The following is a 26,761-nucleotide window of genomic DNA, read 5'->3' as shown; positions in this document are numbered from 1 at the left end:
ACATGGGAGACCTGGGTTTAAGTCCCTGCTCTTCTACAGGTTTCCTCTGTGACCTTAGGGAACTCATTTAGCCTTTCTGTGCGTTCTGTATCTGAACAATGGGGAAAACAGAATTCCCTGCTTCACAGGGGTGTTGTGCTTCACACTCTGTAACGTATGAATCTGCACTGAGATACTATAGAAACAGGGGCCATATAAGTACCTAAGACAGATACATGACAAGCAAGCCTGCTGTGGTTATGCCAGCAGCATCCTCTCTGAGTGCTTGAGTAAGAAAGCCACAGACAAAAGCATAACTGATTTCTATCACTGAACAGTTCAGCTATGTCAAATTTCACCAAGGAACAGCTGTTACTTGTCCACTCTCTCTCTCTCTCTCTGATTTTAAGTGTCCCCTCTCCTATTGATAGACGTGGCTATAATGCCAGGCACAACACTCGGAGCTTTCCTAAGCAAGCCACCGGGCCAAAGAATGCTGAAACTGATGCTGAGAACAAAGAAACTCAGAGGATCAAGCTTCCAAATCTCACTTCTGCCTCAAGGGCCTTTCTTGGTTGCTCCTCCAGCAGAGGGGCCATTCAATACAGCATGAGACCTATGGAGAGATCACGGCTGCTATCTTAATCCCAGTAACGTCCTGCCCAGACATAGTTCTTCCAGGGCCACTAGCATAACCAGCAGCACCAGTGGCCTAGTTGTCTGCAGCCTAAAATACCAACACCTCCGACATGGACCTGCGGCAAGAGGGAAGGGTTTATCTGCACCCTCTCTCCCATCCCTAGCAGACATGCACTGGAGCAGCTGTAATTTGTCCCTCTCTATACATGTGCCTAATAGCAGCACGATACCTTGGCTGGGATTTCAAAGAGTGTAAGGGAATTAGTAGTAATTGCACTGAGGTAGTACCTAGAGACCCAATTATTGATCAGGACCCCAGTTCATAGATTCCAAGGCCAGAAGGGACCATTGGGATCATCTGGTCTGACTCCCGGCATAGCACAGGCCAGAGACCTGCCCCCCAAATAATCCCTAGAGCCGATCTTTCAAAGAAATATCCAATCTTGATTTTAAATTGTGAATGACGGAGAATCCACCACAACCCTTCTTCCGATTGTTAATTACTCTCCCTGTTAAAATGTACGCCTTATTTCCAGTCTGAATTTGTCTAGCTTCAACTTCCAGCCATCGGATTGTGTTAGACCTTTCTCCGCTAGACTGAGGAGTCCATTATTAAATATTTGTTCCCTGTGTAAGTACCTATAGACTGAAATCAAGTCAACCCATACTCTTCTTTTTGTTAAGCTAAATACCTAGATTCCAGAAGCTCAATCACTTATCCTTTAATCTCTCTCATAGCTCTCATGGCTCTTTGTTGACTCTTCTCCAATTTATCAACATCCTTCTTGCAGCGTGGGACCCAGAACTGGACACAATATTCAAGTAGCGGCTGCAACTGTGCCAGTGTGCTAGGCGCTGTACAAAAACAGAAGAAAAAGATGGTCTCTGCACAAAAGGTGCCCAAATACCAATAGTGTTTCCATTAGGCAGGTTTTGCCAGGCTAAAAATTCAAAATATATTTTAAAATAACTATTCTAATTAACTCAACTTCTTGGCTGGTTTCCATCCAGGGAGATCATTCTGTGAAGTGATACTCAGTCTTTGATAGAGCATCAAAAAAGCTACTGCTTGGCAAAAGGCCATCTTGATCAACTTTACTGACTTAACGAGAGCATTCAATGGTGACCACAGACAGACCCTGTGGAATATTGCTAGAAGCTATGGGATACCAGACAAAGCTGATCCACATAATAAGGAGTTTATATGAAGTCGATTCATGGTAAGATTGGATACAGCCCTGGGTGAGTGGTTCAGTATTGTGACAGGAGTTAGACAAGAGTGTGTTATCACTACTCCATTCGCAATAGACTGGGTGATGAAACAGGCAACAAAAGGCATTATGGATGGTGTAAGATGGTTAGCAGAGATGAGTGACACAACCTTGACTTTGCCGATGACATTGCTTTACTAAGCATGACGTGGACCAGAATGCTTGCCCTTACATCAGAGTTAGAACAGGAAGCAGCAAAAGTTGGATTGAAAGTAGATGCAGAGAAAACCAAGATTATGAAGGAAGTAAGCTGGACAACAGATGCAAGGCTGTAGGTGGATGGAAAATAAATTGAACAGGTAGAAGAGTTCTGCTATCTGGGGAGTGTGATGACATTTGAAGGTGGCTGTGATACAGATATTCATATGAGCCTAGGAAAAGCAAACACCACTTCTGGAAGAATGAACATCTGGTCAAACAGAGGTTTCTATGCCAAAGTAAAGATTAGATTATACCATGCAGTTGTACTAAGCATGCTGCTGTATGGAGTAGAGAATTGGACAATGACAGTGGCTAACAAAAAGAGATTGGAGGCTGCCCATTACAGATGGCTGAGCATGATATTACACATTTCATAGAAAGACAGAATAACAAATATAAGAGCAAAGGTGTGGACAGAACAGGACATATTAGAAAATACCCTCACAGAAAGAAGGTTCAGGTGGTTAGGACATATGCACCATATGGAAGACGGGAGGCGTACTAAGCAAGCACTGAATTAGGTACCCACGGGAGAAAAAAGCAAAGTAAGCCAAGAAAGAGCTGGCAGAAGACAGTGACGGGGGATATTGAATGTGCTGGCGTCACCTGGGAGGAAGTACTACAACTAGCAAGCAACCGTAGTCAGTGGAGGAACTGGACTTCCCGATGCGTCAGAGACACGGGGGGAACTAAGATCTAGGTGTGACGGTTCTTGTGGTGCACAGGACGGTGAGTCACCTCGTTACACCTCTGCCTCCAGCGCAAAGGAGACTTGCTGGAGCTTAACTGGGTGTCAGCTCCCTGACATCACCAGCCTGTTCGCCAGCTAACCACGCTCTTCTGGGCAATGCCAGCCCTGACTTTGCCTTGCAGGTTAACAGCCGGTGCCCCCCAGTCTTCAGGCCCCTTTGACACGATCCCCTATAGCGTCTTGCCCCTTATCCACAGAACACTCAGAGAATCACCAGGTCTGCTGTCCCCCAGGGGACAGTGCACACGCCAGCTTGTGCGATTCAATGCAGGATCAGCACCTGGCTCAATATCACAGCACTGAGATACACTGATAGTGAAAACAAGGATACATGTATTACCAAAGACTCAAGATTCAAGAGATAGTGAGTAAGGATAATGGAAACAAAAAGTTATGTATAAAACAAAATCATCACATGCTTTCTAGAGACTAAACTTACCAGGCTAACCTGTCTAAAAATGTTTACCTCCCCCCCAAAAAACTAACGTCACGGGGGCAGCATTTCAATGGAGGTTAGTTGTGATCCCATTTTCACTAATGCAAACATTCTGCCCATTTACTTCCTAGGTGTAGGATAATGAGGTGTCTTTTTTGTTTCCCAGATAGTCCAGTGCAGCTTTGATATGTATCTCAAGATAATCCTCTGCTGTGTTTCTCGACCTGTTAGTTCCTTTCTGAAATTCTTACAATCCTTCATCTGCGTTCAGCTTAAACAAGTAGTGGGAGACCCATTGTGAGTGAGACAATACTTCGTGTACATTTCAACAGAGAAACCAGTGAATAAACATCCCTTGTCTGACAGAAAACCTGTTTGTCAACTCTGCCTAAAACATATTTTCAGTATATGTATAGAGAGAGAGAGAGAGAGAGAGAGACTCCTGATAGAGTATCCTTATGTAGTATCCTCATCTTTACCCCGGCTTTCATTTAAGACCTCACACAACATTCATTGGTGAACTAGAATGTACATACTGAGAATCAGGATATTTCTGTAACCCCCCTTGCCACTTGGCATCAGAAGCTCTTGGGTCCCACTGAGGTCTTCTTATTTCTGGTTATCTTATTATCTCACCCTTGGGCAGAGACTAGCAGAAAACGCAGACTGAAGTGGTGCATACATCCTCGGTACAGGGGGGTATTTAATTCCCAGCTTTCCCGGGCTTACCATTTGGTATTCAGTTGAAAAGTAAAAAATAAAAAGGCCTGAATACTTTAATTTCTGATGCAAATCCTTTTGAAAAGATAGTGTTTAAATAAATCACATTTGTAGAAATGGCTGCCGATATTTTCTGTCAGGTCAAGATTACCCACTTCCTATGGTAAACCACAAGGAAGCCAGTGACCGTAATCTGCAGCTCATGAAACAGGTCAGAGAAGAACAGTATGGAACAGCACAGCTCACAAGAGGTAAGATAAGCTAAGAGACTGCACATTCAGTGTGATTGCAATACAAGTACTAGCCGTGGCTGTGAATTAAAGTGTGCTCTTTCAGTGTGATTGGAATTGTGCAGATAACTGATCATTAGAGCTCTGCACAGATTAAAAAAAGTGGATCTGGATCTGCAGCTGCAATAATTAACTTGTATCAGACCATGATCTGCACTCCACATTTTATACATATCCATATCGGCACCAGCACCCTATCTCACTGTTAGAGCCCTGCGCAGATACAAAAATTTGGATCTGCATCCGATGCACAATCCGCAAAGAGGGTAAACAATACAACCACATCCGCAGATGCAGATATCTGCAGATATATGCAGATTTGCAGGGCTCTACTGATAATAAAACGCGCTCTTAGCCACAGTGGTATTGTTCAATCCCAGCTGGTGTTAACTCATCTAAAGAAAGAGTTTTAATAATTATTATTATAATAAGTTACTCTTTCTTTGAAATGCCAGATGTGTACCAGTTGTTTTTAATAATGTGAACATTATAATATGCATATAGTAATATTATGGATTTTACCTCATCTCTCGATTTGTAAGACATTTCAGAGAGATTTGCAAATGGGTTTATAAATCTGCACCTGGCCGTGTACTCTAAAGCTACCTTTGTGCTTTCAGTACTCGATTCAGCAAGGTGCACTTAATGCCCTTCCACACCTGCTCAGAAGGACACAATGAATTATAGATTGTCATAGTTCAGGGCAAACGCACCTGTATTCCCACTCTGTGGTCCAGCCAGGTCACCCACTCTTAGGCTTCTGGATCCCCAGCCAATACCTCTCTTGGGCGGAGACACGTACCGCTCTCCTTCTGACCTGGGTATTTCCAGGCTGCACAGCTCCCAGCCTACACTGTGAATTCCCCAGCAAAGTCAGACTGCCTAAGCAGGCCTGCTTTACTTCTCTCCTCAGAGACTGTAAACAGTGTAATTATCCACAGTTAACTTACAGCACAGCTCTTTCTGCTAAAGCATTATAGAGAAAACATATTAAAAACAAAAAAGAACCCACACCCATGCTAACAAGCTTACCAGAGATCACGCCAACAAGGGCTCTGGCAGGTGATCAGTCCTTCAAACCCCAGCAAGGGGTTTTCTGCAGTCACAAGTTAGTAACCATCTTGGCTCAGAACAAGAACCTTCATGAGTAGGTCCAGTCCTTCCAACCCTTCCACAGAAGAACTGGGGCCTCCTTTGGAAAAGATGGTCCTGTCCATTTGCTAGGTCAGAAAACAGCCCCTGAGTCAGTTTAAACTCAGGCTATTTATCCAAAAGTCCTTTCTTTGTCTGCTGGTCTCTAGAAAATCCAGTTTGAACCAGTATGTGCAGCTTCTTGATCAGGTGGTACCTCTCTAGAGGTTTTACAACCTGAGTGAATTTTCCTAATCACCTCCCACTGTTCTGAATTCCTGTCCAGGCTGTGCATACCATCCCCCATGGAATCACATACAATCCCTAGCCCACACTGATACATAAACTTAATATAGTAAGATCTCCCAAAGATATTATAGGAAATTGCTATATCTGTCACACAGGTGATACACATAAAATAATCCTGTATGTATCCACCCATATGCCCCTTACACCGAACTACAATCTCACCAGCCAGTATACTTCATCTGTACAGCCAATATAGATTACATACCACCAGTTACCTACTGTAAATACTGATCTACAAATCTGGTCACCAGTGGACCAAATGATCACCTCTGTATAAAATGTCTTTTAACAATGAGGAATGCGGAGTTCTCATTTCTTCTCTATCCATTGCACATATACACAGTCACACAAATGCACAAAAAAATTGTGCCCAAAGAAATGGGGGGATGGGGGGAATGGGTTCATTTATGCTGTCATTGAAAGGATTACAACTTTGTGGGAGTGAATGGAAACAGAAGAAAGTTCTGTATGTGCACAGGCATTGAAAGGGTTACGTTTGCTGAGGAATGTAAAAACGAAATGGTTAGCTCGCAGAAACTGAGTGTTCACAAGGGTTAATCAGAACCATCCAGATTTCCAGAGGTGGTATATTAAGCACCCATTTTGTTTTGGGAAGAACAAAGGAGCATGGTGTACTTTTAATATGGGATTTAGTTAGACTCCTTGGCTTATTACACTCTAAAGAGACCTTGAGTTCATAAAAAATTGTGGACTGAAACATCTGGAGTATGACTGAGCAGATTCCTTCCCAAAGGTCATGGATTTAGGATGATATAGATCGATATAGACATGGATATAGAATGAAAAAGGTACAGGGCTCACATTTTACATTTCTTGCATAAATTTATTGTAATCTTGTGAAAAATGCTAGATGATGTCAGAATGAAATGCTTCTGTCAAATATCAGCCTGAGTTTGTTTGAAATCATAACTTACTGGGCTCTTTCTAGAACCCGTGCCTATTCCTGAGTGTGTGTCATATTGATGTCAAGGTCTTATTGTTAGTTGTTAGTGTTAAACCTAATAGAATTGCTAAGTACAACTGCTTTTAAAGACATGTGTTTCAAGGGGCTGCAGTGAAACTAAGGAGCCTTTATTGAAAGATGCTGAACATGAAGACTGTACAGTTATAAAACTCTGTTCAGTGTTTTTGTTTCAGATCATTAAAATATCATATTTATTCTAGGTAGATTAAACTTTTCCCTCCCATGCCAGGTTTACTAGGGAATTAATTTCCTATTTCTGTGGAAATCTATAAACTTCCTTGTTTAAATTTATGTTTGGCATATAATTTGTGCCATAGGCCTACTCTTCCCTTAATACAAAGTGAGATTTTACCAAAGTAGAAATTTGTCCCATCTTGCTGAATGGTAAATTAGGAAGTCTGAATTTGTCAATTTGAAGCCAAGAGGTAAAAGAATTTCTCTTAGCTCAGAGATATTCCATCTGAGCCATCAGAAAAACAGTTTTATCTTAGGTATCTTAAATTGTGGCTCTGGTCTGAAAATTCACTTCAAAAATGGCCTCCTCTTACTCAGCTGATCAGCTTTTTGTGTATATCAGTGCCTCTGAGTAGGTTATTCCAAGCTAATGGCTAGAGGGGGCTTGGCAACCGTTTATGCAACCTCAACAAGTGAGGAGGACTGAAGATCTGCCATTTGCCTTCTAGTGTGCCCCCTCAGAGCTGAGCTCTGTGCCCCACAAATATTGGGCATCCCCCAGAAACCTGTCAGACATTGTACTAGATTAGATGTTCCATTGAATTGATCCAGTATGACAGCAGGTGGGATACAGGACTGTATATAGCATTGATCTGATCCAGTGTGGTAAATCACCTTTGAGCTAACCACACATGAAGATTTTAGCCTAGAGAAAACTTTTGAGAAAGTTATGAAAAAGATGGTTACAGAAAAGCCTTTGACAGAGTCGAGTGGAATTGCTGTCTTACAACACTAAATATATTAATCTTTTCTCTTCTTTGCTAAAATGGATTAACTCCATATATAACGAATCAAGGAGTCGGAGCAGACATTGTATAGGCATGTCTGAGAGATCTTCTGAAACCCCTTGTGCCCCACACCATTCAGATTCAAGAAATAGGTGAACGTTTTCAACCAAATTAGTCTAATTCCTTCCTGCAACTCAAGCCTCAATTTTTTCTTCCTAATAATTTTTTTCTTAATACTGTAACTACGGGATTTATGTTCATAGATCAGCATATACCACACTTAACTAATGAGACGCAGTGAAAGATGTTCAGCTGATGTAAATCTGCATAGCTCCTTTGAAATGGAGCTCCCTTGATTGACGTCTGCTAAGGATCTGACCTAAAATATTTTGAGAAATGCACCTGATGTAAGTAAACGTGGTGCTTGTGCTCCAAATGTGATATATTGGATAAAGAAATCTGAACCACAAAAATTATCTGGGAAACTTCTCTGGGTACTCCTTTCAGTTGAGCTGTATATGGGCATGGGGGTCTGCTTGTGCAGATCCAGGTGCAGGATCAGGACCTTTAAAGAACAACATTTGCTCAATTTCTTTTAAGGTCTGATAAAAAATATCATGACTCTAGAAACAAATGTATATCAAAGGGAATCAAATGTTGTTGGAGATCTTACACAATAAACCTGAGACTGCACATCGTATGGAGATGTGTAAAGCTGTAAGACAGCTGATAAAGTATAAATAGCTAGTGAATGAACAATTGGAACAGGGAAATAAAAGTTTTTGATCAAAGGTATCTCTCCTGGGTCATCTTTTCTGAAGATGATTCCACACAGAAGTTTCTCCATATTCTTTTTTCTTTGGTAATTGTATGTATCCCATGGTAATGGAAATCTGAAAGGTTCTGTCGGTACCTGAATATATTTGAGAAATTTCACAGAGAACTGGTTTATAGGCTGTGAAACAAGATCTTTTAAAAAGCCCTCTCTCTCCCCTATCCCTCCTGCCATACACACAAACAAAAAAACCCTCTAGAAGTCATTGGCTAAATACAGTGGTGTGAAATAGGTGGCTTCTTTCATATTATTTCACCTGGGCCAAATTCCACATTCCTTGGTCATGTTAAGTAGTACTTACTCAGAAGACTTGTCCCGTTAAGCTCAGTGGCAGTGAATAGTATTCATTCCAACTAAGGGTGGCAGAGTTATAAAATACAAGGAAAGGAGGTGTCTCTTTGATTCCATTGCTGACAAAGTAGGGAGAGAAAGGGCTATGAATGACAGCCTGAAATTACAGCTTCCTTGATTCTGCTGCTTCTCTGGAGAATATGGATGAAAACCCAACTAGTCTGGATTAGCCTGAACTCACAGAAAGTTTTATTATCCACTGTGCCACCCAAGGCACCACTCAAGGCCCACGTAAGCCCTTGAAATACAATTTAAGTGATGGGACCAGGTCTTGTGCTGGCCCCTCTGCACAAGGGGAATCCCACCCAGAAATACAGCTACAACAGTATCATTAGATCTAAGTGTCCTCCAGTGATCAGTGTAGATATTCCATAATCAAATATACAGTGATTGATATTTCTAAAAAAGAAAAGGAGTACTTGTGGCACCTTAGAGACTAAGCATCTACTTATTGATTTGTATGTTCAGACGGAACAAATCATTCCCATTCCTGCGCATTACCATGCCAAGATGAATGCATATTAGCTGTAAGCTCCTCACAGTCAGAATTATACATTCACCAGTTAATCCCCCCACCAACCCTGTGATGTAGGCAAGTATTATTATCCCTATTACACAGATAGAAATGGCTTGTCAGTGTCAGAGCCAGCAGTGAAACTGCAGAGTTCCTGGCTTCCAGATCATTCATATTGCCTGCAAAGACGTTTGTACCTGAGCTCTGTGATTTCACCGACGAGCAATCATCACTGAACGTCACATCTGATAGAGCCATAGGATTAATAATAACACCTAGCTCTTATATAGCACTTTAAGTAAATTTCAAAGCACTTTGCAAAGGAGAACAGTATCATTATCCCCATTTTACAGATGGGGAAACTGAGGCACAGAGCAGGGGAAGCAGACCTTCCAACAGTCCCAGGTCTTTCCTGCTTTGACCCCCAAAATTCTCCATCCCAGCTGAAGTGAACATTTCCCCAATTCAAGGCTGCCGGCGGGAATGACAGTTTGCCTTAGGACCCCAAATTAAGTGGCATTGTGACCTGGCACATAGGGTTGCAGCGCCACTCACGTTTGGTCCAGCTGTCCCTCTGTCTCCATCTACAGAGGGGCAGACGGGCCAAACCTGAGTGGTGCTATGTCCTGCTTTAGCCACTTGAAATTTGCGGCGGTGTGGGGAAGTGACTTGCCCAAGGTCCCCCTGCAAGTCAGTGGCAGAGCTGGAAATAAAACCCAGGTCTCTTGAGTCCCAGTCCAGTGCTCTACCCACAAAGCTGCTTTTGTGCAGTGGTTTTATGCTTTTCCTTTTTCTCCCCCTCCCTAGATGACATGGATGATCCAATGGAAATGGGGCTAAAGCATGAACTCTCTGAAGAAAATCCAAAGAAAGGAAAACGTGCCCGGAATACAGAACAGACATAGATTCTGTAAGGACTTACCAAGATCTGCAGAATGGCAAAGAGAAGATCCAGACTTTTGTTGGGGGAATCATGTAAATAGTTAGTGATTGTACTGGATGAATGGCTTGTACTACATTGAAGCACAGTTCGGAACATTTAGTGTGCACCGGCACGTTCTACACGGACCAACTAATGCGTAATGCAGTGCACTTTAAAAATCCCACTCCCACCCCAGCGTTTACATTACTGCTCTGTGTAGACCAGCCCTAAAACTGCACTTGGTTGCGTGTGCCAACCCTACCTGTCGGCTCACAGTGCTTGATTCAGCAATGTGTACTAATGTGCAAGTGGAAATGTTAAGCACGCATGCAGTCCCATTGGTTTCAATACGACTACCCGTGCACTTAAAGTGAGACATGTGCTAAATACCTTGTGAAACGGGGGCTGCCACCCAGTTTCGTATAGCAGCACTATGTGCCGTCACAGTAAGTTCCTGCAAAAATATGGGATAGTGATTTTTTTTAAACTGAATGCAAGCAAAAAGTCACTTTAAATTGAAATATTACGTTTGTGACATTTCGAAGAGAAATAGAGTAGCCCATTGTCTTGTTGGGGGTTTTATTTGGGGAGGAGGTTGGTAGTTTTTTGTTTTAAATAGATTTTTGTTGTTGTTGTTGAATTTTCTGACTTACGCAAAGTGGAGTCCACAGAACAATCCACCATCATGCGCGGTGTCCTCCTGTGTCTCTGGGACAGCTCCTTGAGGGACTGGTGGGAAGGGCAACTCCAGCGGCAATCTGGCATCTCCAAGTTCCTTCACCCCAAAGAGCCCATGAACCTTGTATGGAAATGGCATGAACCATGACAATCAGTGGGCCATGGAGAGAGGTCAGACATTTCTGGTGATAATGCTGGATCATCCAGTGGCCTTTGACAATGCTCATGACAAGACGTTGCTGGCACATCTGCAGGACCTGGCAGGAATGAATAAAATCCCATAGCTACACAGGCCTGAAGGGGATCAGTCCTGTCACCTGTGCTGTACAAAGTCTACATGAAGCTGCTGGGAGAAGAGATGGCATGCGGATGGTATTCAGCTCTATGGTTCTTCATCAGACACAGTAGTTGCCAGGGGACCTGGATGAAAGCCAGTTCTCTAAAGCTTATGTGGGAGAAGATGGAGGTGCTGCTCATTAGCAAGGGAAAGTATTTTTGAGAGGAAGCACTGGTGCAATTTGTTACTGCTCCATCTGCTCAGATGTGGTCAACACCCACAGTCTTGGGGTTTAGACTCCTCACTGCTCCTAGCCGTACAAACTGCATTAGTGTCCAGAAAACCTTTGCCAACTGCAGGTGGAAATGGGGGCTTGGATGTGGATCTTGCCTCATCATAGTCAAGGTGTCGTGGGGCGACGACTCACTGGTGCAGCGCCTCCTGTTGGTCGTCCTGGGAATCAGCCCTTCCGGCCAGGAGTGCCCTCTGCAGCCAGTGTCTTGCCTGCCGCTGGCCCCCGTGTCCCTCCAGGACCCCGGTGCCCTCCTCATCCGGGTTCCACCCCAGCAGTAACCCACAATCCGAGTCTTCCCACCCAGGGGATCCCCCAACCCTCTACCCCCACCTTGCCTCAGTGGCCACTGCCAGTCACCATCTAGCCCCCACTCCCTGGGGCAGACTGCAGTCTATGAACCACTCATCATCGGCAAGGGGGGTTGGACCAGCTGCCTCTGCCTATCTCTGGGCTGCCCCTCTGCAGCCCCAGGACCCTTTCATAGGCCTTTCACTAGGCCTTCAGCCTGGGGCTTTGCTAGGCTGGAGCTCCCCAGCTCCCTCTGCCTTTCCCCAGCACTGCTCCACCCTAGGTACCCTTCTTAGCTTCCCAGGCAGCCAGGTCCTTCTCTCTCTAGGAAGCTAGAGAGAGTGTCTGTCTTCACCTTTGGCCCACAGCCCTCTTATAAGGGCCAGGTGGACGCTGATTAAGCTGGCCACAGAGCTGCTTTCCCAATCAGCCTGCTTTTCCCATTCACAGCCCTCTCCTGGGCTGCTTTAACCCCATCAGGGCAGGAGTGGGGTAGTCACCCCACTACACAAGGTGTCAGTCATTACTCACAAGCCCCATATGGTCTGGACCTAAAATCTCACTATCTAAAAGAGCACCTTTCCCTCTCTGACCTATGTTTATCAAGAGCACTGTAACTAACTGTCTTAAAGGTGACACTTGGGATGGCCAGAGGTAGGACCTTTAGTAGCAGTTCAATACCTCTGAAATTCATTACCACCAGACAATGTATTGTTATGCCAACAGGTGCTGATCTCATACACATTAAATCATTGACGTACAGATGCTCCCTGGGTTACGCAAGACCCGACTTAAGCAAATACGCACTTACGGAAAAAGTTCCCTAAACCAGAAATAGGATTTTTGAGTTGTGGAAATTTTTGCGTAACGTATGGGTATATGTTTCCAACTTACGCAAGGCTTTCCGGAACGGAACGATTGCATAAGTCAGGGGGCGTCTGTATAGGCACCCAGGATGAAACTCTCCAAAGAAAGCGTTAAAATTAACCATCTAGTCATTGTACCCGAGCAGCTAGTAAGGGGATTGTGTGGGTTAAAACACTCTCTTGTGGGCAGTTTAACACTTTCTGAAGTTCCTTTGTATTGTAAAGCAGTTGCACAGAAGGAGGGTTGATGCCCACACTCACCTTTTGAGGCTATGTAGTGCTAGGTGAGCAGGTTTAGACATGGAGGTTCCCAGGTAAAGCCCAGAAGCTGAAGCAGGAGCAAGGAACAATGTATTGAGCACAAAGATTCCAAAAGAAATGGAGACCCGAGACATGTGCTTCCTGGTCACAAAGCAGTGGTGTTTTAGCTGAAGTTTCTGCAGGAGGCAGTTACCCTTGTAGAGTTTGTGACCACTTGTTCAAGGGAACAGGACTTGGGAACAGGTTGTAAATAAACAAAATCCATATCACCAATTTCTTTTCCGGGGGAACCTGACCTAAAAGACCCTGAAATCTGCTACTGCTCAGGAAAAGGCCAACAATAATTAAATGTAAACTTGGCCACACATCCCGCTGTGCAGGCTTCCCACTTATTGAGAGTTATGATATCCTGAGCACATAGCCAACTGATCAGCCTTTCTCTGTTCTCTTGAGTGTGATGTTTGACTGTTCATATTGGCAATGGTAGTGACTGGATTTAAGCTATGCAAAGCGCACTCAGCTACCAAAGTGATGAGTGCCTTAAATACAAAATAATTCACCATATTGTCTGATGTTATGTTTGTTTTATACACAAAGAAAGCCAACCTTGTGCTTTCAGGCTGAATAACATTTATTATAGCCCCTGCTATTTTTTTTCTATGCAGCTTATCTTTGCGAAGGTCTGTGTTTACATTGGGGCCAAAGTTGCCTATATTGGACACTTGCCGTCTTACTTATTGTCTTCTGCAGTTCCTTCCCGAACTGTATCCAAGCTTTTAGGGCCCTTTTACTCTGCTCTGCTCCTTTTACGTGGTGTAAATTGGCCAGAGCAAGAGTGAAGATCTCACTCTTAAATTCTAAACGACATCATGTAATAAAGGGTGACCCAGGAATGTTAATAAGAGATTGTACTGACTCCCTTTAGGCTGACCACAGGTTTGAACCTGGGCCCTTCACTGCTAAAAGCATAAGCATCACTGCTTGAGCTAACAGAATAAATTCACTAGCTGTTAAACAGTAGCAGATTCATAAACCTGTATTTGTGGACCAGCCCCTGGAGGGAGACAAAGGCAGTTTCTTTCCTAGGGTGAGTTACATGCTTCCTCCATCTGGTGAAGCTCATCCTGAGCATATGGGGTCTACTGGAGTTGAAGCCCTGCATAGGGCAACATTTTTGTAACTAACTGTCACGGAGTCCCTGGGCGATGCTCTGGAACTGCTCCCCATGAAGCCAGTCAGGACTCTGGGGAAGTCTCCTTTCTGTGAGCAGCCTGTCTTCAGGACACAAAGCTCACACAGCTTCCACCTTCGTGGGTCTGACCTCGGAGCATTCAGCATCCTCTGCCCCTCCGTGCGCTTCCCACAGCGAGTCCGCTCAGGCGGGGCTCCTGGGAATGCCAGAGGGTCCTGCACCCCAACTTCGCAGTCAGACGTGACTCTCAGCCAGCCAGTAAAACAGAGGTTTATTAGATGACAGGAACATGGTCTACAACAGAGCTTGTAGGTGCAGAGAACCGGATCCCTCAGCTGGGTCCATTTTGGGGGGCAGTGAGCCAGACCACATCTGCCCTTCACTCCATGTCTCCAGCCAGCCCCAAACTGAAACTCCCTCCAGCCCCTCCTCCTCTAGGCTTTGTCCCTTTCCCGGGCCAGGAGATCACCTGATTCCTTTGTTCTCCAACCCTTTAGCTCTCACCTCGCAGGGGGGAAGGGCCAGGCCATCAGTTGCCAGGAAACAGGGTATTGGCCATTCTCTGTGTCCAGACCCCTGCACACACCTGCCCTCTAGGGCTCTGCAATGATCATACACTCTTACCCCACCACCTAGATACTTAAGAACTGCATAGGGGAAACTGAGGCACCCTCACATTATTCAGAGGAAACATTAAGAACAGTCCCACTTCATCACACTAACCCTGCTTGGATTGATAATAAGGTTCAGACCCAAAACCTTCAATGGTAGAAACTTCACAGCTTGAGCTAAAGCATGAAGCATAAAATTTTCAAAAATAACTGAGTGAGTTAGGAGTCTAAGCCCCAGAGACTTTCAATAAAACTTACCCTCCTAAGTACCTAAGTCACTTTTGAAAATAGGACTTAGGAGCCTAGTCACTTAGCCATTTTGAAAATTTTATATGTAATCCATTAGCTGGACACATTAGCAGACTTATAAATGTCTCATGTGGACCAGCCGCTAGAAGGAAACAAAGGACTGCAAATTCTAATTTGGATTACAGAACCACCACTCTTTTTCAGTTTTTTCACTGTGTAATAGATTTTGTGGTTGTCAATCCTACAGATGAAGTTGCAACTTTTGCCCAGTTACAAACATCTCTTCTCACTCACTCAGAAATATTTCTTTAGGCTTGGAAATTTCTATACTTGGTGTCAGCAAAAAGATTTTTTTAAAGTTACATGAAAATTCATTCAGCTGTTAGTAAACCAAGCAGATAACCACTGTTTCATCACCATTGAAGCAGGCCCTAAATCTTTCCATTGACATTGTAATCTGTTAGATAAGGCCTGAGTTTGGTCTTTCGTGGGTTTGTTTGCATGGAGTTAACTCAAATTTGGCTACACTTTAAAACTTCAAACTTCATATTGTTTGCCGCTAGAGTTCAAAATGCAGAATTTTGGGGAAAAAATAGTTCTAAGTCATTGAAAATAGGGTTCTGGCATGTATAATACAAAGTGTCACTGTTAGAAGTTGCATAATCAGCTGTAGCACTACTAAAGAATTTAGTTAGACACAATTTCAGCACTCCAGTAGATTGTCTGCAGTCTATATTGTCATGGAGAAGACTTATCCACAGAGTTTGAGTGGAGCTTATAGTTGGACATCATGGAGTAGATAATGTTCAGTGTGTAGTAAATCTAGTACTTTCAACCCAATTAGAATACAAACCTTATTTACTGTTATCTCTGGATGCAAAGAAGGCCTTTGACCGGGTAGAGTGGCAATATTTGTTTTGGCTCATTTTAAAAAACAGATTTTCAAGAAACCCTTCTGTATTGACAGACAGTCATGTATAAATCACATCAAGCAGCTTTGGTTATTAATGAGGCTAACCACCCACCCCCCCATCCCCACCCCCATTTAGATTGCACCGAGGGGCAGAGATGTCCATCTTCCTCTACTCACTTTGGCCTTTCCTTGAATTTCTATGCGTGCTGGATTAGAATATATCCATTAAAGAACAAAGGGAGTCAGGCTTGGGAAAGTTGCCCCTGTCACACTGTCTGGAGTGGCTCACAACTGTGAAGTGCCTGCCTCCGGGCAGACTGTCAGAAAACAGGCAGATACCCCAAACTGGTGGTGTGTTCTATAATTAGATTTCACCTAGCCAGTGACAAATGTAAACTCCTGGATCTTATACCAGTCTTACTATCAAGTCACAGACAGTCCCCTTAGACTCTCCAGTCTATCTTGCCACCCAGACAAACTGGACTTTGTGATAAAAGGTACTTAAACCAAAACTCACACTACACCAGTCCCAAGGGACCAGTCACTTACCCCAGATCCATTGGTACTCAATCTTTACATCAAAGACAATGCTGGCAGCCGATTCTATAGTAAACTAACTAAAGGTTTATTAGCTAAGAAAAGGAAATGAGAATTACTGAGAAGTTAAAGCAGATAAAATATATGCATAGGTAAGTCACCATTTGTAATTCCAAATGGTGGCAATGATGTAATAAACTGCCAGTTTCCCAAAAGCCTTTTCAGGGTACCCAGATTGTCGCTGGGGATCTCCAGTTTGCATCTGGTAAACTTCCCTGTAAGAGTCCAGAGATGAAAGATCTTTCCTTGAATCCATTCTTATTGTTTATTGTCACAGAAAACAAGCTGACAGGGTCACTACCCACGTGGACTTTTCCTTTGATGGTGATGAGTGAGAAATGCACTTAGGGTCTTTGACCACCGGTCATAACACACAGTGGCCACTTGCTTTGAAATTAGCACTTTTCAGTTAAAGTTTTTCATTTCCATTCCACAAAGCTTCTTTTTCATTTGATGGGTTATTTAGTTGCAGGACTATATGCAATATATATGTTTGCTATTACATTATAACAGGATACATATAAGTTAAAACAGTGCACGTAAAAAGTTCTAGGGCTATCAAGCAATTAAAATTAATTGCAATTAATCGCACGATTAAAAAAATCATTATTAATTGCACAATTAATCACCCTCCAATTAATCGCCCCTTTAAACAATAGATTACCATTTATTTAAATATTTTTGGATGTTTTCTACATTTTCAAATATATTGATTTCAATTACAATACAATACAAAGTGTACAGTGCTCTCTTTATATTATTTTTATTACAAATATTTGCACTGTAAAAACAAAAGAAATAGTATTTTTCAATTCACCTAATACAAATACTGTAGTGCAATCTCTTTATCATGAAAGTTGAACTTACAAATGTAGAATTATGTACAAAAAAAAAACTGCATTCAAAAATAAAATAATATTAAACTTAAGAGCCTACAAGTCCACTCAGTCCTACTTGTTCAGCCAATTGCTTGAAAACAAGTTTGTTTACATTTGCAGGAGATAATGCTGCCCGCTTCTTGTTTACGATGTCACCAGAAAGTGAGAACAGGCATTCGTGTGGCACTATTGTAGCCGGCATCACAAGATATTTATGTGTGGGGGGTGTCCCTTGCAGTGGGAAGGTGTGTGGCTTGCAGTCTTGATTGGAAAGTTCATGGGGGAAAAGTACAGTTGCTTTGTGATTCTTTCTTTCCCTGTTCCTTTCTCCGCACTTCACTAGATGAAGGGGCTGGATTTCCTGACACTGTGTGGGCTGGCTTGGGAAGGGTAAGCATTTGCAGTGGTTTACTTCTCCCTCTCCATGCAGGCACAATCTTCTATCTTAGTATATAATTTATTTCTGATTGGATTGCCTCCCAGTCCTGTAGGTATATGTCCACAAATTTGGGGCACACCAGAAACTCTAGCTGGTTCTTAAGTTCCAATGGTAGTACAAACGTTCTGGGTCCATGTTCTCATAGCTCACCAAAACCTCTCCATTCTCGGGGTGAGCAGCAACACCAACATCTCTCTGGCATAGATTGTTGGATCCCCACCACAGGACTCGGAAGCCACCTCCCTTTTCCAGTCAGGTACTTTCAGAACTGCTATATTCTCTGTCTAGTTGATGGCCAGACTTAAAGAAAGACAGTGGGAACCATTAACATTGCCCCTAAAATAAATGCACCCCCCAGCCCACCCACCCAGTCACACACTTAAAGACATTACATTGTTTTATAACTATTATTTCATGCTACCTAAAATTTTAAGCAGGTACTCCTTTCTGAGGGACTGCAAAAGTTATCTGAGAAATAAGGGTAGTGAAACAATTGCATTCCTGAAATGCTGAAAAGTGTCTGTATTGTGGCCTTCAACAGCAAAATTATGTTACGTAAGAGGATTTTTTTACCCGCTTTGAAGGGAAAGGAAAAATATAATGCTGCTCTTGTGATTGGCTTGGCAGGACCTTTTGGCTGAGAGGGGTGAACCCATCCTGCCTGGGAGCCAGGAGCAGCAGCCGAGGACAGCAGGAGAAGAGGGAGGACGCTTGAGGACCTGCTCATTGGCACTAACAGAAGGAGCCAGAATCAATTTGACTTTATGAGAGGAAGGGAGGAATGGGCTGCTGAGTGGGAGGAACATTTTTGCCAGAGGCAGGAATCAATAATGATCTGGTTACTGGAGCAGGACACTTGGTAAAGGGAACAGGAGCTTGCCCAAAGGGACCGGAAGCATGTCCTGTTGCACTCCCAGGTACAAGTGGTGGTGGAAAAGATTCAGTCCTGCCTGCCACAATAGCCACTGCCAATGTCTGGGAACTGGCACCTTCTCCTCATCTGCCATCTACTCCTCCTCCAACTTCTGTTCTGATGACAGAACAAGGAGTAATGGTCTCAAGTTGCAGTGGGAGAGGTTTAGGTTGGATATTAGGAAAAGCTTTTTCACTAGGAGGGTGGTGAAGCACTGGAATGGGTTCCCTAGGGAGGTGGTGGAATCTCCATCCTTTGAGGTTTTTAAGGTCAGGCTTGACAAAGCCCTGGCTGGGATGATTTAGTTGGGGATTGGTCCTGCTTTGAGCAGGGGGTTGGACTAGATGACCTCCTGAGGTCCCTTCCAACCCTGAGATTCTATGATTCTATGATCTACAGCCCAGGGTGCTGCTGAGATGGAGGATTCAAACCCCACCCCCAGTGACAAGACGGGAGATGCAGGACTCCAGGCACAGCACCCTGCACTGGCACCCAAAGCCCCTCCTAGGGGAAGCTCTGTTACCATGTAGGAGGGGAAGAATGAGCTTGACAGAGACTGTGCCTGAAGGCTATCATGTGTCCCGCCCCTAAACCCCATGCAGGAGATGCCCCTGTTTGTCTCCCCTGGACTGTTTTCTTCAGCCGTTCCCCCCTTGTCTGGGGGAAAGGGAATTCAAGGCCAAGAAAAACAAGGTCATAGTCATTATAGTTTGAATGTTGTTAGGGAGTCTAATCTGTTTTGCTTTCTTGCACAGTTGCTTTTAAAAATATGTTCAGAGTTCATAGAATATCAGGGTTGGAAGAGACCTCAGGAGGTCATCTAGTCCAATCCCCTGCTCAAAGCAGGACCAATCCCCAATTTTTACCCCAGATCCCTAAATGGCCCCCTCAAGGATTGAACTCACAACCCTAGGTTTAGCAGGCCAGTGCTCAAACCACTGAACTATCCCTCCCCCCATTTCTACATTCACTAGTTTCAGTAAATGTTATTTTTGTTTACTTATGTGTAGACCCTTCATTCTGGCTGTGATGAAAGGGTAAATTGTTTTGTCGTGTCCCCCCCTCCAGCTTTAGGCCCCACCAGTCAGTACCTTAAGTCACATAACTCCCCTGAGTAGAAAAATGAAGGTCCTTTTTGTCCCTCCCAACTTACCCCAACTCCCTCCTCCTGTCCAGATATATGTGAATAGAACATAGTAAACTGGAGACATGTGGAAAGTGCAATGTGCATGGAAATAACAGATAACTTTATTAACTGGGGAAGAAAAAGAAAAGGGTGGATAAAGTAATAGATGTACTCACCAAGATCTGCAACAACATCTGGCAGACCAATGAGTGGCCCTCCACGTGGACACAGTCACTAATCATCACTCTGCCAAAGAAAGGCAACCTGCAATTCTGTCAGAATTACCGGACCATAAACTTAATTAGCTATCCCAGCAAAGTGATGTTGAAAGTCATATTGAACAGATTGAAACCACAAGCAGAGAATATCATCACTGAAGAACAGGCTGGCTTTCATGCTGGAAGAAGTACAACAGAACAAAAAGAAAAGGAGTACTTGTGGCACCTTAGAGACTAATGCTCAGATAAATTGGTTAGTCTCTAAGGTGCCACAAGTACTCCTTTTCTTTTTGCGAATACAGACTAACACGGCTGTTACTCTGAAACCTACAACAGAACAGATTTTCAATCTTCGTGTTCTATGTGAGAAGTACTTCCAACACCAGCAGGACATCTACCATGTCGTTGTTGACTTCAAGAAGGCATTTGACAGAGTATGGCACGAAGCTCTCTGGGCAACCATGAAGAAGTACAATGTTGGTTGAAGGCTTATTCTTACCATTAAACAACTGTATGGCAAGGCAATGGCACAACAGGACAGTGGTTTCGTACCACTGTTGGAATCCAGCAAGGTTGCCTTCTTTTGCCCACAGTGTTCAACATCTACTTGGAGCGCATAATGACTGATGCCCTAAAAGATCACATATGCACAGTCAGCACTGGGGGGTGGGGGTGGGGGCGAACAGTCTCAAATCTTCGGTTTCCTGATGACATTGACGGCCTGGCAGGTAGCGAAGATGAACTTGCCAACCTTGTGAAATGATCGGATGAAACCTCCGCAAAATACGGTATGGAAAACCAGTGCAGAGAAAACCAAGCTGATGACAAACAAACGTGATGGGATCAGCTCACATATCACTGTAAGTGATCAAAAGCTGGAGACCATGAAACAGTTCAAGTATTTGAGGGCAATCGTCACTGATGAAGGATCCAAGGCAGAAATTCGGGCAAGAACTGTGCAGACAACAGCAACAGTGGCAAATTTGGAGGAACAAGAACATCTCCCTGGAATCCAAACTGAAACTGCTGCATGCACTGGTCATCTCCATTTTTCTGTATGCGTACGAGACATGGACCCTTACGGCAGAAATGAATGGAAAATACAGGTAGTGGAGATGAGATACTTCCATAAAATCCTGGGCATCTCCTACTTTGACTGCATCACTATTGAAGAGGTCCATAACATCATCACCCAATGCACTGGGTCATATGAAGACCTCCTGACGACTGTGAAGAAGCACAAGCTGAAGTGGTATAGCCATGAAACAAGATCATCTGGCCTATCGAAGATCATCCTGTAAGGGACAGTACAGGGGAAGAGAAGAAGAGGTAGATGGAAGAGGAGATGGATTGACAACATGAAAGAGTGGACAGGAATGGACTTTGTGGAGACTCAAGCACTGATACACAATCGTCAATGCAGTTATGGGAGTGATGATGATGATGATGATGATGGAAAGGATGTGGTGCTTTGTTTGGGACCAGGCTGAGGTCACCCCCTGCCTCCTTGCTGTTCCAAGATGTAGGCACAAATTACATCTAGGATTTCCCTGGTCTGCTGTGATCCAGCACCAGTACGAAAGTATACCGGATCAGGCTGCCAGTAAAGGCTTTGCAAGCCAGCCCTGTCCTGTGACAACTCTGTCCTTAAGTAGCCACCTTTAGTCTCACAAACATTATGAAGCACACAGCATGCCACAATAATGTGGATGGAATTATCCATATTGGCATGCAAATGTGCATGCATCACCAACAAGCCTTCAGCCATCCAAAGGCACACACCACTACCATCCTGAAACTGTAGTTTGAAGTTGATTTCACGTTTTTCAGGGCCATTGATGTCTGGGTAGGGTTTCATTAGCCATAGCAGGTATGTGGGATCTCCCAGAGTAACCGTGGGCACAGAAACACCATACAAAACCATGTTGTTTGGGGAATAAAGTCCCTTCTTCCCCTTGTAAATATAGTCTCAATCTCCTCAGCACCCTTCCATCACGAACCTTTCCTGTGTATCCAAACCTCAGCATTCATGAACCTGCCTTTATGATTCATTAAGTCTCGAAGAACGAGTGAATAGTAATCTTTTCGACGGACATATTCACTCACTCCTTTCGGTGGGCAAAATATGGGGATGTGAGTGCTAGTGATGGCCCCCATGTAGTTTGGAAACCCCATTCTCTGGAACCCAGCTCTAATTTCTGGAACTTTGGTGATGGCACCCATCTACATTATGGGTAGATGAGAGTGTCGATAGCTTTGCAAACCTGCATCACCATGAGCCCGAAAGTGGAGTTCCCTACAATCAAGTGGTTTGTGACTGACCAATAGCTGTCCAGCATTGCCAGCTTCCAGAGGGCAATCGCCACCCTCTTTTGCTCCAATATGGGTCTACAGAACTGAGTGTTCTGCCACTGTAGTGTTGGGGCCAGCTCCTCATGGAGCTCCAGGAATGTCTGTTTCCTCCTTCTGAAGTTCTGCAGCAACGGGTCATCATCCTAAGCAAAGGGACATCATCTCTGTGTCATGGGATGCCAGTGGATCAGTCACCATCACAGTTACCCATCTTTGATTTGTAAGGAAGGTCCAAGTTCATTCCCCCAAGACGCTCCCCAGTTGTGTATGCAGTGCATGCACATTTGTCCTGCAAGAAAGATCAGGAGCAGAAACACATATTCAGTCACTTGCTATGTCTTCCACCAAGTTTAGCAGGAGATAGGGGTCAGCAGAAACACCCACTGACAAATGTGTGAAAGTAGCGGACAGTACCAATAACACACTGCAAGGAGGTGCCTAGAGTGTCTCCTGTAATTCACAGAATGCTGGAGTACCACTCCTGAAATGCTAACGCCAAACATACATACCCAAAAGTGGAAGTGTGTATATGGGTATATGTGGGTGTACAGCTTGTACCCATGTCAAGCACAGCATATGTGAACACTCAGCATGAGAATGGGGTACATGTGGGCACATAAACATGGGTAAGTACCCCAGTATGTACGCCAATGTAGACAGAGCCTTTAAATCTATCTATGTTTATCTCATCACTATGCTATCTGAGCACCTATGGTGAATGCGTTCCAAGAAGTTTTTGTGAGTTTTCTGGATTATGCAAGGAGATTTGAGATACTGGTTTTTTTTATTTTTTTTTTTAACTACAACCTCCTTCTAACACAAACTAAAAAAGTTCCACTAAGAGAGTCCTAACATATGGAAATACAGAATCCGTGCCATAACTGGATCAATTGGTTCATTAGAGACGGTAAATCCATTCATAAAAGTTCAAAGTTCATGAGGACAAATACAAATAATAGTCTCAAGTTGCAGTGTGTGAGGTTTAGGTTGGATATTTGGAAAAACTTTTTCATTAGGAGGGTGGTGAAGCACTGGAATGCATTACCTAGGGAGGTGGTGGAATCTCCTTCCTTTGAGGTTTTTAAGGTCAGGCTTGACAAAGTCCTGGCTGGGATGATTTAGTTGGGGATTGGTCCTGCTTTGAGCAGGGGGTCGGACTAGATGACCTCCTGAGGTCCCTTCCAACCCTGATATTCTATGAAATGGCTAGTGACCAAAATAAATGAAATTTTTTTTTGTTATGGACCAAGGTAATTATCTGGCCACCATCACCATAGTATCTGAGCATCTCAAAATCATTCATGTATTTATCTTCACACACCCCTGTGAGGCAGGGCAATTTTATAGATGTGGGAGCCAGGCCCAGAACCCAAAATTTAGGAGCCTAACTCCCATTGAAATCAATGGGCATTAAGCATCTAAATATCTTTGAATTTCTGGGCTTAAGTGACTTGCCCAAGGTCTTATAGGGAATCAGTAGTGGAGCAGAGACAGGAACCTAAGTCTCCAAAGTACTAAATAGTAACCTAGCCACTGGACCATCATTCCTTTCCAATTTTACCCATCCTGTGTTTACAAGAGCTGGTTAATAGTCAAGGAGAAATGTCATGAAAATGTTTTCCATTTTTTTTCTTTTTTATATTATTTTTATTGTTATCAGCATTTTTTATTTCATTTTAAATGTTCTGTCTAATTCTAGTATTTACTACATTGGACTGCATGTCAGCAGATACCTTCGGTAGAAGAATGTTGAAATCACTTAGAATTTGTAGTGATTGAAGGATTATTCAGATATGTGCATGTACTCTTTGGATGTGCTTAGGGTGACCAGATAGCAACTGTGAAAAAACGGGACGGGGGTGGGGGGTTATAGGCGCCTATATAAGAAAAAGCCCCCAAAAACGGGACTGTCCCTATAAAATGGGACATCTGGTCACCCTAGATGTGCTTAACTTCTGTGTTACAAAGAATAACGCAACATTTTCAAGGGATGCCATATTTGTATACGGAATAACCTGTCAACTGCTTAGGGGACATTACAACACAACCTATTTCACTGAAAGCCACTCTTGATGCAATTGTCCTAGATGATAAGCAGCAGTCATGCACCTTCTGAGGTTGCATGATACTGCTCCAAGTTTATTCATCACCTTGCCACAAAACTAGCTCTTCTGCAAAAGCTTTTATAAACAAATACATCTGGGATAATGTAAAAGCGGCAAGACTCTTTGCCTCTTTTACAGATCCAAACTAACACGGCTACCCCTCTGATCTGGGATAATGTTTGCTAAAGCATTTTGCCATTGGTCAGGCATATGTAATGCAAAATCGAGCCTTAAGTGGCCTCAAACCTGAAAACAAAATTGTACTCACTAAGGGCCAGATTGTCAGGGCTTGTCTACATAAGGAAGTTATTCTGGAATATGGTGGGTGTGGATTTAAAGTGCTATCGCTATTCCGGAATCAGAGTGCTCCCGTGAGGAACTATTCTGAAATAGTTTATTCTGCTAAGCCTTGACCCAGCAAATGAGCCTGTGGGGGTGCAAGGTGATAATATAACCTTTCTACCCCTACTCAAGATTCCTGTTTATACATCCAAGGATTGCATTAGCCCTTTTGGCCACAGCTTTTGGAAGCTCATGTGTAACCAATTATCTGTCATGATGCTCAAGTCTTTTTCTGAGTCACTGCTTCCCAGGATAGAGTTCCACACCCTGTAAGTATGGCCTACATTCTTTGTTCCTAGGTGTATAACTTTACATATTGAGACACAGGATATTTGCTTGTACCCAGGTTACCAAGTGATCCAAATCACTCTGTATCATTATTTACCTCTCCCAAACTTTGTCCTGTGCAAACTTTATCAGTGATGATTTTATATTTTCTTCAAAGTCATTGACAAAAGTGTAGGGCCAAGAACTGATCGCTGTGGAATCACACTAGAAATATATCCACCCAATGATGATTCACCATTTACAATTACATTTTACAGCGTGGGTGTGGAAGGATCAGTGAAGGAAATCATTGGGTGGCAATTGTGGGGATAACTGTGAAGTAGCAGGGACAGTGGGAGGTGAAGGGGCTAGTGGGGAGGGTCAGTGAGGGTTGACTGGGGAATGTGGGGCCCAGTGAGGGGTGAAGGGGTGATGCTTCCCTGGGTTGTGAGGCACCTCGCTACCTTAGCATGAGAAAGCCTCATCTGTGTCTGCTGTGGATCAGCTTCCCAACCCCACCAGCCATGGCATCTAAGTACTCCCTTTTAGGCCTCACAGGCCCTGACATCAGCCTACAGGTTACAGATTGGTGCACCCCAACCCTTGAGTCCTTTGAGCTTCTCTTTGGTAGTCACAGATTTGCTGCTTCCAAAGAAACAGTACATCCCAGCTTACCAGTTCCACCTCAGATCACTGCTGTGCTTACCACACAGCACTGAGGTATGTTTATAGTGAAATCAGTATAAGTTTATTTAACAAAGCATAGAGATTCAAGCAGTAGCAAGTAGAAGTATTGGAAACAAATGATTACATATAAAATAAAATCATAACATTCATGTTAAAGCCTAAGACTTAATTAACAAGATACTCTTAAGTCTAACCAAGTATTGCTCACCAGAAATTCTTGCATCACTTTACAGCCAGGTTGGCTGTGACCCTCTTTTCATGAGACAAGAATGCTGTCGTTTGCCTCCCAGGTGAAGGACTCCATCTGTTTCCTTGCGTCCCAAAATATACCATAGCAATCTTTTGTCTTTATTCATAATCCTGAATTAGGTGGTCAGTTAGGGATTATTGGGAAGTGGGGAGTCCATGAGGGGTAATTGGGGGGTCAGTTGGGTGTGACTGGGGGTCAGCTGGGGTGATTGGTGTGGGGGGCTAGAAAGAGGACAGGAAGAGGTAATTGGGGGGTCAGTTGGGGATGATGAAGAGTAGAGGGGTCAGTGGAGAAGTTAAGACGTAACTGGGGATCAACTGGGGGTCAACGTGGATGGGGAGTGGGGGGTCAATGGAGAGGTCAGCGAAGGGTAACTGGGGGGGTCAGCTGAGGTGACTGTAGAATGAAGGGCCTAATGTGGGGTTAGTGACGGTTAACTGGGGGTCAGTTGGAGGTGAATGTGGAATGGGATGTCAATGTGGAAGTTAGTGAGGGGTAACTGAGGGTCAGTACTTGGGGTAATGATAGGGTTGTCAACTGTCTAATCATACAAACCCAAACACCCCAGCCCCACCCCTTCCCCAAAGCTCTGCCCCCCTCCCTCCATCACTTGCTCTCCCCCACCCTCACTCACTTTCACCAGGCTGGGGCAGAGGCGGGG

At 43.8% G+C, this 26,761-nt stretch overlaps 1 protein-coding gene across 4 annotated transcripts in view; it reads left to right on the top strand.

Annotated features, from left to right (window-relative positions):
- LOC102945380 (cryptochrome-1) overlaps positions 1–13,216 on the top strand; it is a 37,683-nt gene extending 24,467 nt beyond the window's left edge. For all 4 annotated transcript variants that reach the window (XM_043533665.1, XM_043533663.1, XM_043533664.1 and 1 more), the window contains 2 exons: positions 4,138–4,248; positions 10,182–13,216. In XM_043533665.1, coding sequence (XP_043389600.1) covers positions 4,138–4,248; positions 10,182–10,279 — 209 coding nt within the window. In that variant the 3' untranslated portion in view covers positions 10,280–13,216. The remainder of the gene's footprint in view (positions 1–4,137; positions 4,249–10,181) is intronic.
- The last annotated feature ends 13,545 nt before the right edge of the window (positions 13,217–26,761 follow it).

Source organism: Chelonia mydas, chromosome 21, assembly GCF_015237465.2.
Source record: "Chelonia mydas isolate rCheMyd1 chromosome 21, rCheMyd1.pri.v2, whole genome shotgun sequence".
Lineage (NCBI taxonomy): Eukaryota > Metazoa > Chordata > Testudines > Cheloniidae > Chelonia > Chelonia mydas.
The sequence above is the reverse complement of the archived record's forward strand: the minus strand, read 5'-3'. Positions and strand labels throughout refer to the sequence as shown.